The sequence below is a fragment of the Corylus avellana genome, chromosome ca3, assembly GCF_901000735.1.
Source record: "Corylus avellana chromosome ca3, CavTom2PMs-1.0".
In the NCBI taxonomy this organism is placed as follows: Eukaryota; Viridiplantae; Streptophyta; class Magnoliopsida; order Fagales; family Betulaceae; genus Corylus; species Corylus avellana.
Window position 1 is genome coordinate 10,416,943 of NC_081543.1, and position 15,160 is coordinate 10,432,102.

General features: G+C 36.6%; 3 protein-coding genes across 3 annotated transcripts; 2 read left to right on the forward strand and 1 right to left on the reverse strand.

The window, feature by feature from the left end:
• The first annotated feature begins 576 nt into the window (after positions 1 to 576).
• LOC132174861 (probable serine/threonine-protein kinase PBL15) lies at positions 577 to 4,694 on the forward strand. Its single transcript, XM_059586582.1, has 5 exons — positions 577 to 1,014; positions 2,516 to 2,651; positions 3,220 to 3,356; positions 3,490 to 3,613; positions 4,149 to 4,694. The coding sequence occupies exons 1-5, from the start codon at positions 589 to 591 to the stop codon at positions 4,598 to 4,600; spliced, it is 1,275 nt and encodes a 424-aa protein (XP_059442565.1). The 5' UTR covers positions 577 to 588; the 3' UTR covers positions 4,601 to 4,694.
• Positions 4,695 to 7,245: 2,551 nt separating this feature from the next.
• LOC132174056 (uncharacterized) lies at positions 7,246 to 10,458 on the forward strand. Its single transcript, XM_059585767.1, has 3 exons — positions 7,246 to 8,348; positions 8,520 to 8,900; positions 10,317 to 10,458. The coding sequence occupies exons 1-3, from the start codon at positions 7,306 to 7,308 to the stop codon at positions 10,456 to 10,458; spliced, it is 1,566 nt and encodes a 521-aa protein (XP_059441750.1). The 5' UTR covers positions 7,246 to 7,305.
• A 256-nt stretch (positions 10,459 to 10,714) lies between these two features.
• Positions 10,715 to 13,360, reverse strand: LOC132174726 (protein NUCLEAR FUSION DEFECTIVE 4; the record flags this gene model as incomplete). The annotated part of the gene is given in 2 exon segments (XM_059586377.1): positions 10,715 to 11,470; positions 12,426 to 13,360. Coding segments are annotated over 2 exon segments (1,416 nt in total), but the record flags the coding sequence as incomplete, so codon positions are not given.
• Positions 13,361 to 15,160: the final 1,800 nt, after the last annotated feature.

Consider the following 15,160-nt stretch of genomic DNA (forward strand, 5'->3'; position numbering starts at 1 on the left):
CATATGTAACATCATGCTCTAAGTGGTATGATATTGTCCGCTTTGGGCCAAGCCCGAACGGTTTTATTATTGTGATTACCCCTAAAAGGCCTCATACCATTTAGAGAGAGTAAATTCTATATAAACACATCATCTATTTCATACCCAGGCAATGTGGGACGTTACAGGAAGTCACTAGTTTGAATCCCTCCCCCCCTTCTTGTGCGGACATGTCAAAAAAAAAAAAAAAAGTTTTTCAATTATTTTATTTTATTTTATTTTGTTTCTAATAATAAACTAATATTTTTGCATTTGTCCCTCAAAAAAAAAAAAAAAAAAAGGTTTGCTTGCTCGCCCAATCTCAAAGGTACAAGTGGCCCAAAAGATACGAGCACCTTTTGCATGAAGACACAGTAGACTATTATAGAGGTGACAAATGAAGAAACAAAGATAATGTTAAAGAAAAAGCCTGAAAACAAATTATCTCGTTTAGTAGAGTGGTTAGAGCAGTTGAAGAAATTGTTCATCTTTTTCCACCTTCTCTCTTTCTCTCTTTCACCTTTTAAGATAACACCACAGCTTTTGGTTTCTCTATAGCCTCCTCCAAAAATGACAAAACAATCAAAGCGTGCAGTGGCATGGAGACCCTTCACTTCAAACTGCTGTTCTGTCGAAGACCAGACAATTCTCGGCAACTTCAGCCGGTGCCGGCCATCGCGGTCGGAGTTCTCAAAGAACATTGCCCCGTTGCCGTCGTTTCGGAGGCTGTCCTTCTCTGATCTCAGCCGCTCTTCGTCGATCCGCATCAACGAAGATCTGGCGCTGTCTTTTGGGCCCGACTTGTACGACTTTCAGCTGAGCGAGCTGCGGGCGATCACCCAGAATTTCTCCAGCAACTTCTTGCTCGGAGAAGGCGGGTTTGGAACGGTGCATAAGGGTTATATTGATGACAATTTGAGGCCGGGTTTGAAGGCTCAGCCGGTTGCCGTCAAGCTTCTCGACATTGAAGGCTTACAGGGACACCGCGAATGGCTTGTAAGTATACTATAACCTCTCTCTCTCTCTCTTTCTCTCTCTCTCTCTCTCTCTCTCTCTATATATATATATATATATATATATATATATACACGTTAGAGTTAAATTTCGTTTATTAATTTAACAGATTATGTTATTTTGATAATGACTTAAATAGGACAAGTATTACAATTTTATTGGCTCTAACGTTTCACGTTGTCAGAATCTGTTCAGTTAGTGATCAGAATTTGACTGTAAGGACTAAATTATTTTTTTGGCATACCTAAGTGACATTTGAGTTCATTTTAATACTACATGGAGTTAATTACAAATTAGGTAAACTACATGGACTAATTTTATATTTTTCTCCTGAGAACCATGTAATTATATAATATGCATAGAGCAATTAATGATGTGGCCGATATGGTATTACTCATCAATTCTGTGTTTAAATTTTTTGTTTTTTTTTTAAATTTCAAGAACTGATAAGCACGATAACATTAAATGCAATGAAATGAGAGTGTAGTATTTAACATTATAGTAATGGGGTTTTGCTAGTGACACATAATATATTTAAGTTAGAGCATTGACATAGATTCTTTAAATATTATTATTATTTTTTTAAAAAAAATTATGAAGCATTACACCTTAAAATTATCTTACACCCGACTTTTACTCATCTTTCATAATAATAATAATAAAAACACTACAATCATTGTGAATCTTTTATTTTATATTGTATTACTTTCTTTCTCCGAGCTCTACTCTCTTTAATTTCTTTTTAAGTTTAAAAGGAAGAATAGAGTAAGAATATACAAAGTAGTTCTTTAAAATAAAATAAAAAAACTTTAAGGGATGCGATGCTATATATTACATAACTATTATTCTTTTCTTTTCTTTTTTCTTTTTTAAAGTTGAAAGAGTACGTACGTAGTTGTGTCCCACTAGAGAGCTAAAGTCAAATCTTCTTCCAGTGGAGACGAAATATGGCAACCAACCCTAAAGAAAGAGAATAGATCGGTGGTCGTACTTTCTTCAGGGAATCTGGCCAAAGTTCCGGCTTAATTAGCTTTCAAGTTGAATATATATGAAGGTCAAACACATATAATTCCACCTAACTTCTTTCTTTAACCTTATTTGTCTCCTTTGGACATAAAACAATCTCATCATCAAAACTTCTTTCTCAACTTTATTTGACTCTCTCCCACCTACATTTTTTACTTTTTTTAATAAATATTGATCTTTGTGGGTGTTGCCATATCAGCCTAGTCGTATGAGAGTGAAATGAGAATCGAGTATATATATAGCATTACTTTTATCATATAATATAGAGAAGTTGAAAGACGTTTTAGTAAAAATTTGCGTGAGAACAGTTAAAATAAAAAAAAATTTGAGATTTTATTTTCTTCTATGAGTAAAATTTGTAGGCCACTTATGTATGATCATGACATGATATTGAATAGGAGTCCTCAAAGAACTTGGCAGGGGCAGATTGATTAACATGTGTCTTTGTGCTTTGTAGGCAGAAGTAATATTTTTGGGGCAGCTTAGACACCCACATCTAGTTAAACTCATCGGCTATTGTTGCGAGGAAGAAGAACGGCTTCTTGTATATGAGTTCATGCCTCGTGGCAGCTTAGAGAATCACCTATTTAAAAGTGAGTTTTTTCTTCTTTTCCTTTTTTTTTTTTTTTGTCATGAATTTAGGTAATTAGAAAAGTTAAAGCTAAGGTTCCATAGGAGCGAATTTGGATTTTGAACCGGAGAGTAGCCAGTTGTTTGTAACATGAGGGCAAAATTGTAATTTTCCTTTTTTTGGACAAGTTTACCCTCATGTTATAAGTAACCGGCTTCTCTCCAGTTCAAAAGAATCGGAGATGATCCTGGTCCCATGGAAGCAAGGAGTATGATCTTATCTAATACACATTAGTTTATCGTTTAACGACCCATAAAAAGCGCTAACCATATGTAAGCTATCATCTTAAAATGATTAATCAATTTAGAACTTTGTTAGAATAACTTATACAGCCTAATTCTACCTAATAAGTAATTAACATATGTGCGATTTAACACCCATGAGTGTTTTTATAAATCACCGACTCTATTTAGGCTACTTATGTCATATTCTCAGGTGATAGCACAGATGTAACTAACGTTTTTTCTGGGTCATTACACATCGATCTTCTAGACAATTTTCATTTATATATTGAGTATGATTAATTGAAGGGATCTCAATATCATTGCCGTGGGGCACAAGAGTGAAGATTGCAATAGGAGCAGCTAAAGGGCTTGCCTTCTTGCACAGTGCTGAGCAACCTGTCATTTACCGGGACTTCAAAACTTCCAATGTCTTGCTAGACTCTGTATTTACCATTTCTCCCTTTTTCTTAAATAACCAGATAATTAAGTAGATTCACATGCAAGTCCATATTCCCTACTCCCAAACCAACAAATATATATATGATTTTCTTTTCTTCTTGTTATAAATTAAAACAGGATTTTACAGCCAAATTGTCTGATTTCGGGCTTGCAAAGATGGGGCCTGAAGGATCAAACACACATGTTACAACTAGAGTGATGGGTACATACGGGTATGCTGCCCCAGAATATGTCTCAACAGGTACTGCTTTAGGGCGTAGATTTGGATTAGGGGAACTTCCTTTTATTTAGATATTTTTGCAATTATACCCTTGAGCTTTAAAAAGTATGAATGTCGGGTCATTATGGTTAAAAAGTGTATGATGTCACCCCTACGGTTAAAGTTAAATTAGACGGAAAATCGGTGAAATGTCCTATATACCCTTCTAAGAGTATTGAATATACCCCCGGCACGACCATGGATTAGGTTCTTGTGTTCTAATTTTTTTTTTTTAAATGAAAATATTTTGAGGATTTTGACATTCTCGGTTAGAATTTAACGAAAAATCTTAACAGAATTGTGACATTGCCCAAAAAAAAAAAAAAACTAATACATTAGAAGTACAAAAAGTGCTCAAACATCAGGAAAGGTAAGTGAAGTTTTCCTTTGAATTATTAATAGTTGATTGACTCAACACACTACAAAAACCCTTAGAGATAGGGATGTTCTGGAATGGGGTCGTTTTGTACAATGCCATAAAAACAGTTGATGTATTTATGTTAATACATATTTTCAGGGCACTTGACTACAAAAAGCGATGTTTACAGCTTTGGGGTGGTGCTACTAGAACTACTAACGGGAAGAAGATCAATGGATAAATCAAGAGCAAAAAGTGAGCAAAATCTGGTTGATTGGGCGAAACCATACTTAAGAAGTAGCCGAAGGTTGCGGTGCATCATGGACCCAAGACTTGCAGGGCAGTATTCAGTGAAGGGGGCAAAGGAAATGGGGCTTCTAGCCTTGCAATGCATAAGCTTGAACCCTAAAGACAGGCCAAAGATCCCAGCCGTAGTTGAAAGCCTTGAAAGCCTGCAACAGTACAAGGACATGGCTATCACTTGTGGGCAGTGGCCACCATCACCAAAATCTAGTAGAAATAGTAACAATGGAGTCTTCTCTACAAAGAGTACTACTAGAGGTGGAAATCATAGGAAGTCTTCTCCTGTCACTCCCATTAGGAAAACTTGATCATCAATCTCTAGTACTGAAAGAGGCCGCTGCATGTTCTATGCAAGTTTATGGCTCTTTGGGTGTGTGTATCTCAACACTTGTGAATATTTGAATAGCATATATATATATATATATAAGTGTATAATAAAATCGATCTTCACATTTCAGTTATAGTTCAACAACAATGAAGTATCATGAGCTTGGTAGATTTTCTTGCTGGTTCAAAAAAGAAGAAGCTAGATTTGCTTATTCTTTTTTTGTGCATAAAATTAAGATTAAAATAAAAAAGGGCAAATGGGTACTTCAAACGAGTCCGATCCCATAATTCATTGACCGAAGGGCTGAGGAGAATTAAGGCTGCCTTGATGGAGGTATGAAATGCAGTGCAATAGTAGATGATGGGTCATAATAGGTGATAGATGTGCTCTCCATGAAGACTTCTATTTGTATATATTTTGTTATGAATTAATAGACATCATGAAGTGTATCATGACTAATGTATTCAATTAATGATGATAGATTTTAAAATGTAAGATGGAATTGTTCAACAACTAATCCATATAGTATGAATGAATTAATTATGCAATGAGGTTTATGTATAGAGGTATGGTGATGTTATAGTATAACAAAAAAAAGCTAATGCAAATTTCCGCTGCATATATATTGTAAAGGCATAGTAGTAGTGCCCCGAAGTAAAATTATATTGTATTGTATTTGGGGCCGTTACATGGGGCCGGGTCTCTCTCAATTAGGGACACCATTATGTTTTCTTCACTACAAAGAGAAAGATCAGTGCCCTTGATTATCAGGAGCAATATATTTTGGAAAACAAATATTTTTCAGTCTCAAATTCCATATTCCTATTTAATTAAACTCACAACCCTTTGGTAGAAGCTTTGGCGGCCCTCCTTGCAGTGTTCTTGGCGGCCTCTCTCCATCTTAATCGCTTCATTATCAAAGGGGACTCTCAAGTGGTTATTTTAGCTCTCCAGCATCTTGGCATTTCCGTTGATTAGAGAATTTCTCCCGTTATTTCCGACATCCTTAATACTATTCGGCTTCTTCTTCTTCTTGGAAAACTAAAAAAGTCAATAAAAATGAAAACTAATTATGTGCTCATCATGTGATACGTTGAGCCATAGCCAGATCTTTTTAAGCAACATTCTCGAAGCTCATCCCCCTTACCTTTTGTTCCTATTAGTAGTGGAAAAAACCCACCTCCTCCTTTTGCTTTTATTTTCGTGTAGTTTAGTTGTTTGTTGTTGAACTTAAAAATAAATAAAAAATAAAAAATTTCTTCTCATACAAGCCCTTTCCATGTGATGTGATATATATATATAGCATATTCTACTCAAAGTCAAATAATCCTAGAGCTGACAAAGAGAGGAAGCAAAGTTGGGTGGGAGCACGTCTAGGGGACTTTGCTTGGTTGACTAGACACCATTAACAAAGTAATGAAGAAAACCCCATTCACAAATCACCGAAAGACCTGCCTTAATAAAATGTGACGGATATTCCAAGTCAACAAATCATGTGCATATCGTTGACTTCACTATGTATCTTTTTAGATCTAGGCTGTGTCCATTACCTAACTCGGCCGAGTTGCCTTTTTAGCTGCTGAATTTGATTATCAAACATGAACATTTCAAAGTTTTTCATAGAAAGAGAGAATGAAATTAAATTTGAGGAAAAAAAAATGTAAAATTAGTTTATGTAGTTTACTTGATTTGTAATTAGTGTTAAATTATCACTTATCTCTAAAAGCCTAAGCTGATAAGAAGACGTAATTTAATCATTACTTTAATACTCTTTCTTCACGTGTGGGTTCAAATTCATTTTTAATAGCCCAACACGTGAAATATTTAATTTAAATGGGGGTGATTTGATGTAGTCAAGGTTATAGAAAGATGTAAATTTAATAACTTAATAATTACTTTAACAATTAGTTCATTGTAATATCAAAATAAACTCAAAAGTTACTAAGGTATATGAAAAAAAAAAAAAAACCAACAACAATTTAGTTCTTATGGTCAAATTTTGTTTACTGACTCAACATATTTTGATAACGTGAAATATCAGAGCCAATAAAATTGTGACACTTGTCATATTTAAGTCAATGTCACACTGAAAGAATCCGTTAAATTAATAGATGGAATTTGACTGTAGGGATTAAATTGTTTTTATGGCATACCTCTCTGAGTTCATTTTGATACCATTTAGAACTAATTATAAATTTGGTAAATCACATGGACTAATTTTACATTTTCTCCTTAAATTTGGACCATTGAAAAAACTATATTTTAAAAAAAATAAATAAATAAAAATCCGCATGAAGCCAAATTTGAATAGAAATGTCCTTAATTCCTTCCTATCTTTGTAGTCCTCCTAGGCATTGATATAATGCAAGACCAGAAAAACAGGGAAGGGAATATTAATATATAATTATGAGTCTGTGGCGGTGATTCATGTGGTAATTAAAACGCTCAAATTCTATGATATTGGGCGTCAAAAACTCACACAATTTCTTTGCACATGAAATTAAGTCGAAAGAAATCCACCTTTTTCTCAAAAGAGGCGTGAGAAACGCACTTAAAGAAATCCTCCAACCAAACCCACTTGCTTCAGTGCGAGGCCACTTTTCCTAACTTTTCAGACCAAATTTTTGTATACTAATCAAACACCTTCTTCACCCACCATTTTCATTACCAGGAGAGGCTCCCAAAATGGCCTTCAACAACAAACCAAAGAAGCCCATGATTTCCCCTTCCCAATCCAATCTATGCACCACCCTTTTCTTCATTGTTCTCTTCACAATCCCAGCCCTTTTTCTCCTTCACACCCCCACAACCACCTCCATATGCACCACCTTTGCCTCCCACGCCAAGCCGGCCTGGTCCGGCGACCTCCGGACCGCCCTGTTTGCGTGGAACAGCCTTCCGTTCGCCGACGGCAGTCGTCCTTCTCCTATTGCTCTTAAAATTGCAGTGTTTTCTAGGAAGTGGCCTATTGGTACCACACCCGGCGGCATGGAGCGCCACGCGCATACCCTGCACACCGCTCTAGCGCACCGCGGCCATGAAGTTCATGTCTTCACCTCCCCTCCCGCCGACAGCAACAGTCCAATTTTATTGTCGGAGTCTTCCCCCTACATCCATTGCCATGAAGGCGAACCGGGCCGGTGGCGATACAACAAAGCTTGGGAACAATTTTTGGAAGAGGACAAGCTCAAACCATTCGATGTGGTTCACTCAGAAAGTGTTGCACTTCCTCATTGGATAGCTCGTCAGCTTCAAAACCTTGCTGTTTCATGGCATGGCATAGCCCTTGAGAGCTTACAATCTGATATTTTCCAAGACTTAACAAGAAAACCAAAGGAGCCCATTTCTCCTGCTTTCAACCAAAGCATTCAAGGGGTAGTCCCAAAGGTTTTGAATGAGATAAGGTTTTTCAAGAACTATGCCCATCATATTGCCATAAGTGATAGTTGTGGGGAAATGCTTAGAGATGTGTATCAAATCCCCATCAAAAGAGTCCATGTTATTCTCAATGGTGTTGATGATGGTGAGTTTGGAAAGGATTTGAGTCAAGGCATTAATTTCAGGTCTAAAATTGGTGTTCCTGATAATGCAACTTTAGTCCTTGGAGTGGCTGGAAGACTGGTGAAGGACAAAGGCCATCCTCTTCTTTATGAAGCATTCACCCAGCTCATTACCAACCACCCCAACGTCTATTTGATCGTTGCCGGATCCGGACCATGGGAGCAAAGGTAAGCTTAAGCTGATATAAATGAATGAATTTAGTCACTTAATTTAGATTCTAACGCTCAGTTCGAACTCATAAAGACATCTGCTCTGATATCATGTTAAATTACCATTTATTCTAAAAGGTTAAGCGGATTGACAAGATGAATTTAATAGTTTAATTTGTATTTTGACAGGTATAAGGAATTAGGGCCTCAAGTACTTGTTTTAGGGTCTATGAGTCCATCAGAATTGAGGGCTTTCTACAACGCCATTGATGTATTTGTGAATCCCACGCTTAGACCGCAAGGGCTTGATCTTACTCTAATGGAGGCGATGATGAGTGGGAAGCCTTTAGTGGCTTCAAGATTTCCAAGCATCAAAGGTTCGATCCTTGTCGATGATGAATTTGGTTACATGTTTGCTCCGAACGTGGAGTCATTGTTAGAGGCACTAGAAGCGGTGGTCGGAGAAGGCTCCGAGAGGCTTGCCCGGCGGGGAAAGGCATGCCGGGAATATGCAGCTTCCATGTTTACTGCTCGGAAGATGGCATTGGCATATGAGAGGTTGTTCATTTTGTACCTATCCTTAGGCGATACATATATACAGATTTGCCTTTTCTTTTTCTTCCTTTTGGATATTTGTTTAAAATCCTAAATACCCATTTTTCACAATGGATTAATTAATTATATATAACATAAAAAGTTTCTTTTCCTTTTCTTCCTTATAATTGTACTTTAATTTATAAGCAAACACCATATATATAGGATCTTTGTGGACAACATTTAAATTCCGACCAAGGGCGAGCACCAACCTAATTGGTCGATGTTGCCCAAATTTGGAAAGCCTGGTGTAGGGAGGCATGTAAAAAAAATATGGTTTTGTAAGAAAAGAAAATATTTGGTTTGTTTTTTTTTTTTTTTTGGATTTTAAAAAATAATTGGTTTTAAACCCATCCGTTGATTTGTGCAATTGTATACAGGATCAAAATCCTTCTTCGAACCTGCTGATTAATTACTTAGAATATTAGGAACAAAGACATCAATAATTAGTTTATTCAATGTCTCTAGAAGTACTAAAACATGTATTTATATAGGTTGCAGCACCAAACCCTATTCTAATAACCTAATAGGATGAATATTTCTCAAATTATTAAATTAATCAGATCAAGAAGGGGCTGCCACATCCCTTTTCCCTGTTTCCCTCATATAAAAAAAAAAAACAAAAAAAAACCGATAAGAAGAAGGAGGAGGAGGGGGGGCTGCCACTCCTCTCAGATGAACAGTGATTGCCCCTTGCATTTGAGGGTGGCAACCCCTCCCAAATGTGAGGGGTGGCGGCCACCACCCTCTTTATTATTTTTATTATTTTTTAAATATATGTTATAGTGCAATAAAAAGATTATTTTTTATCTATAAAAATCTTAGGTGGCAAGAGGTTACAGGTTTCATCAGTGGGTGAGGCCACAACAACTATGGATGGAGCATGTAGCCTCCCACTTAGGACTTTTAGGGCCAAAAATAATATTTTTATTACACTATAACATTTCTCTATTTTTTAATATTTAATTTTTTGTTTGAGGCTTTTTTTATTTTTTATTTTTGTCATTCTTGTATTAAAAAAGGACCCCAAAATACATGGTCACTACCCATAGAACCCATTATAATTCTTCCTCCATTATAAATTTGATGATCATTACATTGAAAACCCGTCGAGAGTCAATATCTCTTCTAGATAGATCTTCTCTCTCTCTCTCCAAACTTAATAATACAAGTAAACCTTTTCCTTTCATTTTGTAGGGCCTAAAAACAAGTACACAATGATATAGCTGTACAAGATAGTGCCTCTCTCTGTCTGCTTTTATTTATTTTTTTTTTCTTTTTTTTTCATATTTCTTAAGGAGAAAAAAAAAAAAAATTCGGACTGCTTCCAAAGATCAAGTGGAAAGTGGCACATTTAACAATTAAGTATGCCCGGGAGTTTGACGCATATAGAGACCTTATAGGCGGTCGAAATGCTAAAGAGATTGAGTTGCTGGAGATAATCAACAATAATCGGAGCGCTCGGCCAATCCAAGAAGAGATGCCCTTTGTTGATGACCAAGTTGGAGAGCAAAGAATCACTTCAAAAGCGTGATGGATGAGCAGCCAAAAGACAAGGCTAGGCGGATACCAAAAAGGGCGGCAATGGGGCTTCACCAAAAGAAGCTTCCAAAGGCGGCAATCTCTGGATACGTGCCTGCCACTATCCAACTAGTATGGTTGCCAAGAACAACAGAGGCTACACGAAAGAGAGGACAAACTGCCACATCAAAATTAACCTTGTTTCTCAATGTCTACTTGAATCTAAAGAGAATTAGATAAGGATAAAAACCCGTATCATAAATGAAGAATGAATTATTTACATGAAGGAATTTGATTAGGATTAGAAATCATTTGTAAGCTCTACAAATAAAGCATTGCACAAGATTATATAAATCAATAAGAGTACAACGTACGTAGCCCTATATAGGGTTCTACCCTAGTGGTGGACGCAAGTATCTAACATCGATTGAACCGCCTGTAAAATCCTTCTCCTTTCTTCCCTTTCCTCTTTCATTTTCCATTTAATTATAAACTTCTTCATACCTATAATCATCGCTGCTCCTCAGCTCTTCAATGAAAAGTATTAATCAAGTTGTGTTGATATACGGTTCTGTTCAAAATGGTCATAAGCATGTCTGGTTCTGAAGAACAACAGCACACTAGAAGCAAGACCCACAAGTGATATGCATCCCCACCAAACAAACGTTAAAAAGTAGCACATCCTCCCCATGCACACTGCCGACGAGTCAGACGACAACACCATGTTTCCTAGTCCAGTGTTGATGTTGGCATCATAAACAACTGCAGCAAGACAGCCGTACACGAGTGACCCAATTGGGATGTTGGTGATGACAATGTTGTGGTTGACACCCACACTGTTTGGTCCAAAAAGCTCGGATGTGATTGAGACAGCAGCAGCAAATATGAAGCCAGAGCTCAACCCAACTAGTGCAGTGCCTGCATGGAGTGCTAGCCCACTGCCTGATGCAGCTAGCAAGAAGAAAGCAATTGGGGTTGGCACAAGTGCAATGGCCAGCCATCCAGTCCTTGCAAAATAAAACTTCCTGCATAGATAATAGGCAATGAAAGCATAAGCATTTGTACGTGTATATATATATATATATGTATGTCCCACGTTTTCTCTCTTCTGATTCTCTTTTAGCTTCGGGAGGGTATGCTTTGAAATATATAAGGCCCTTGTTGATAGTAACATTAATTCGCATTAGCTCCATGTTCGGCTAATCAAAATAGCTAAAGATTTGTTGAGCCGTTATAGCTCTAAATACATAAATTTATATTAATAAAAAAAAAATTAAGAGTAATTTTATATCCAACCAATCTATCTGGATTTCATTTGGATGAGCTGCATATACCCATCCAGATAGATTTGTTGCATATAGGATATAGCATTACTCAAAAATTAATGTGATTCCCTATCTTCTTTAGAAATAGTGACAGTAAATAAAGAAAGAATATTTTAAATGAAAAAAGTGAAAGTGGAAAGTTAAAATGCTAAGGGCTTGTTTGGGTATGCATTTGGGAGACTTAAAAGTGTGTTTAACACTCAAAATGTAATTTGAAGAAAAAAGTATCTATTTGGTAAAAAAAAATAAATGAAAGCACTTTTAAGAGTTTAAAAAACTTAAAAATAGCCAAAACACACTTTTAGCAAAAACCTTAAAAATGAAGGTTTTACCAAAAAATACTTTTTGACTTAAAAGCTCTATTTTTCAAACACAATTCCAAACATGCTTGAAGTCAATCTGGCATTCATTCTGCGTACATCTCTCTTGAGTTGGCATGCTCCATCCACCAATAGTGTTATTTTTTTTTTTTTTCCTTTTTAATTACTCGTGGATGGAGCAGGCCAATTCAATCGAAATATACGCCAAAATGCAAAAAAGTCTTTTTCATAAAAAAGGTGTTCTTTAACAAAATATTTGCTAAGCCAAACGTGAATGTTTAGCATGTTTGATATGATGATGATGCTCGTGAAAGGTAATAGCTGTGGTTACTTACGCACGAATGTAGTCTGGTACTGCAGAAAGCAGCCTGCCAAAGAAGGAGAATGACGAGTAGAGGGTGAGGAGGGTGGAAGTGTTTGAACTTTGCCCCAGTGACTGCGCAATCTGTCCTAGATTGTTGCTGTACACAAGCCCAATTGTGCCTCCACAAAAATAAGCAACATAGTAAAGCCAAAAATCGAACCTACGAACAAGCAATCCTGCCGGGTGTTCTTCCCCCAGCATTGCCAACTGATCTTTGACAAACATTCTCTGACAGCAACCTTGAATCTCTGCGGCAGCTTTCGGTGCGCTGATCAAGAGGTGATCGGTGAGCGATCCATTCCCAATGGGGCCAATAATGCTGCTACCATGGCGGGAGAGGACAAGCTCTTTATGCAGCTCAAGATCATCTGCATCGACAAGAATGAATCCAGAGGCTTCTTCGAGGCGGAAGCTGGAGTGAACGGTACGATGAAACCAATGTTTTGCATAGACAACACCAGGGATGAACAAAGGGAAGATGAGGAGGCAAAGGGCTCCGGTGAAGAGGAGACGAGCTGTGGTTTTGTCAGAGGTGGTGGAGCCGAAGAGGAGAAGGTAAATGCCGGTGATGACGGCTAAGAAGTTGAGGAAAAGGAAAATGAGGGAGTCGCGGCGAACTGCATGGGGGGGAAGAGGGTCTAGAGCAGGCTGGCGGAGGATTGGGATTAGTGATACAAAAGAAGTGAGGAGGGGGAGGAGGGCATTCAAGAGAAGATATAGTGGAGAAGAGGAGGGGTCGATTGAATTGGCGGCAAGGGTGTACAAGGCTGCACTTACGCCATTGAAGCTTACTGTGAGGGAGATTGCAAGGGGTCGGTTTGCCGGGAAGTTTTGATTGCACAGAACAAAACATACTGTGTTGAACCAGCAGATGCTACACCCGGCCAACAAACACAGGAGAAACACCTGCACAAGTGAGCGTTATAATATAAATTAAATTATTAAATTCATCAATTTTTATAAATTTAAGCTTTTAAAATAAGTAATGATTTAACGAGGTATTAGAACTAATGTCCTAAATTTGAACATTATCACTGTCATTCACCCGTATGAATAAGGGTGTAAATCCGGCCGATTATAGCTGGCCACCAACCGATAATTGGCCAACCGCTTTTAAAAATGGTTGGAAATAACCATTAACCAGCCTATCGGTTTGGTTACCGGTTTTTGCATTTTCAAATACTCAATTATAAACCACAACTATTGGGCCAAAAAAGCCCTAATTATTTTTTAAAAATGGCCAAAAACGTCTAAATTAAGCCAAAAAATAGGCCCAAATTGCCAAATTTAACCAATAACCGCTAATTGGACCTGGGTGTTCACTCCTACATTTCAGGGAATAAATGGTGATTTGACATGCTGATATCAGAGTTAAGGTCTTAAGTTCGAATCTTGTCTCTATTATTTACCTCATTTCAAGATATCAGAGCTAAGGTCTTAAGTTCGAATCTTGTCTCTATTATTTACCTCATTTCAATTAAAGTGTTAGGTCTCCCTTAAACTTTTAGAATGAGCAATGTTAACGTAGTATCAATATAGAGGTCTTGAGATGCTGTCAATGTCTATCCTATTAAGGGGAAGAATTTGAGCCTATACCCTAGGGAATAAGATCCTCTGTAGTCTATTTTGAACTCAAGAATATCCAGTTTATGGCAAAGATTTCTTCTTAAAAATCCTAGAGCCACAAATGAAATACCAGTTCACAAACAAAAAATAATAATAAAATATTATTTCATCTAAAAAAAAAATATATAAAATAAAATAATAAGGGGTGGTTTGGCCACCCCAAACCACCCCAGTTGGGAGTTGGGGTGGCTTCGGCCACCCCAAACAGGCCCACCCCCACCCCCATGGGTCAAACAATTTTTTTTTTTTTTTTTTTTTTTTTAAGATTTCGTCTTTGGGGTGGCCAGACCACCCCAGCTCCCAACTGGGGTGGTACGAACACCACTAATGGGGTAGCCAACCACCCCTTATTTTTTTGTTATTTTATTTTATATATATTTTTTTAATATGAAAATAATATTTTATTATTATTTTTTGTTAGTAGACATGTGTCTCATTTGTAGATTTAAGATTTCTAAAAAGAAATCCTAACCATGAACTGAATATTCTCTACATTAATTGGTGTCGAATGTCATATTCATATTCTCTACAGTTTTTATATTAATTTTAAATATAATTAAAGTAAGGCATTTAGTATTTAATAAGATTCTTCTAGCGTTGATACTTATCAAAAAAAAAAAAAAGATTCTTCTAGCGTTGATGAAACAAAATATTAATTAGAGAGTTTAAAAGCAAATACTAATTATTAATCCAACGAGGACATGCTTCCACCGTTCTACTATTGGAATTTTAGGTAACTGTCGTTCAAAATATCCTCCACCAGCTACCCACTTTTGACTTTTCTGTCACCTATGTTTCTATGAATGTTGAATCAGCACTGTCATTTTAGCTTTTCCTCATTTATTTATTTATTTATTTTCAGTTTTTCTAAATTTCATTTGCCATGTTGTGAAAAATCAGCTTGTCTGCAAAATTTGAAAATATTTCAGTCACTTATTTTTTAAAAAAAAAATTAAAGAAAAAGAATAAATTATGGGGCATCAATAGACTATTGAAATAATTAAGTAAAAACTTTAACTTGTCTATATAATTAATTAGCGCCTTAATTATTTTATCAATTATCAAATTTATGGTAAAAAT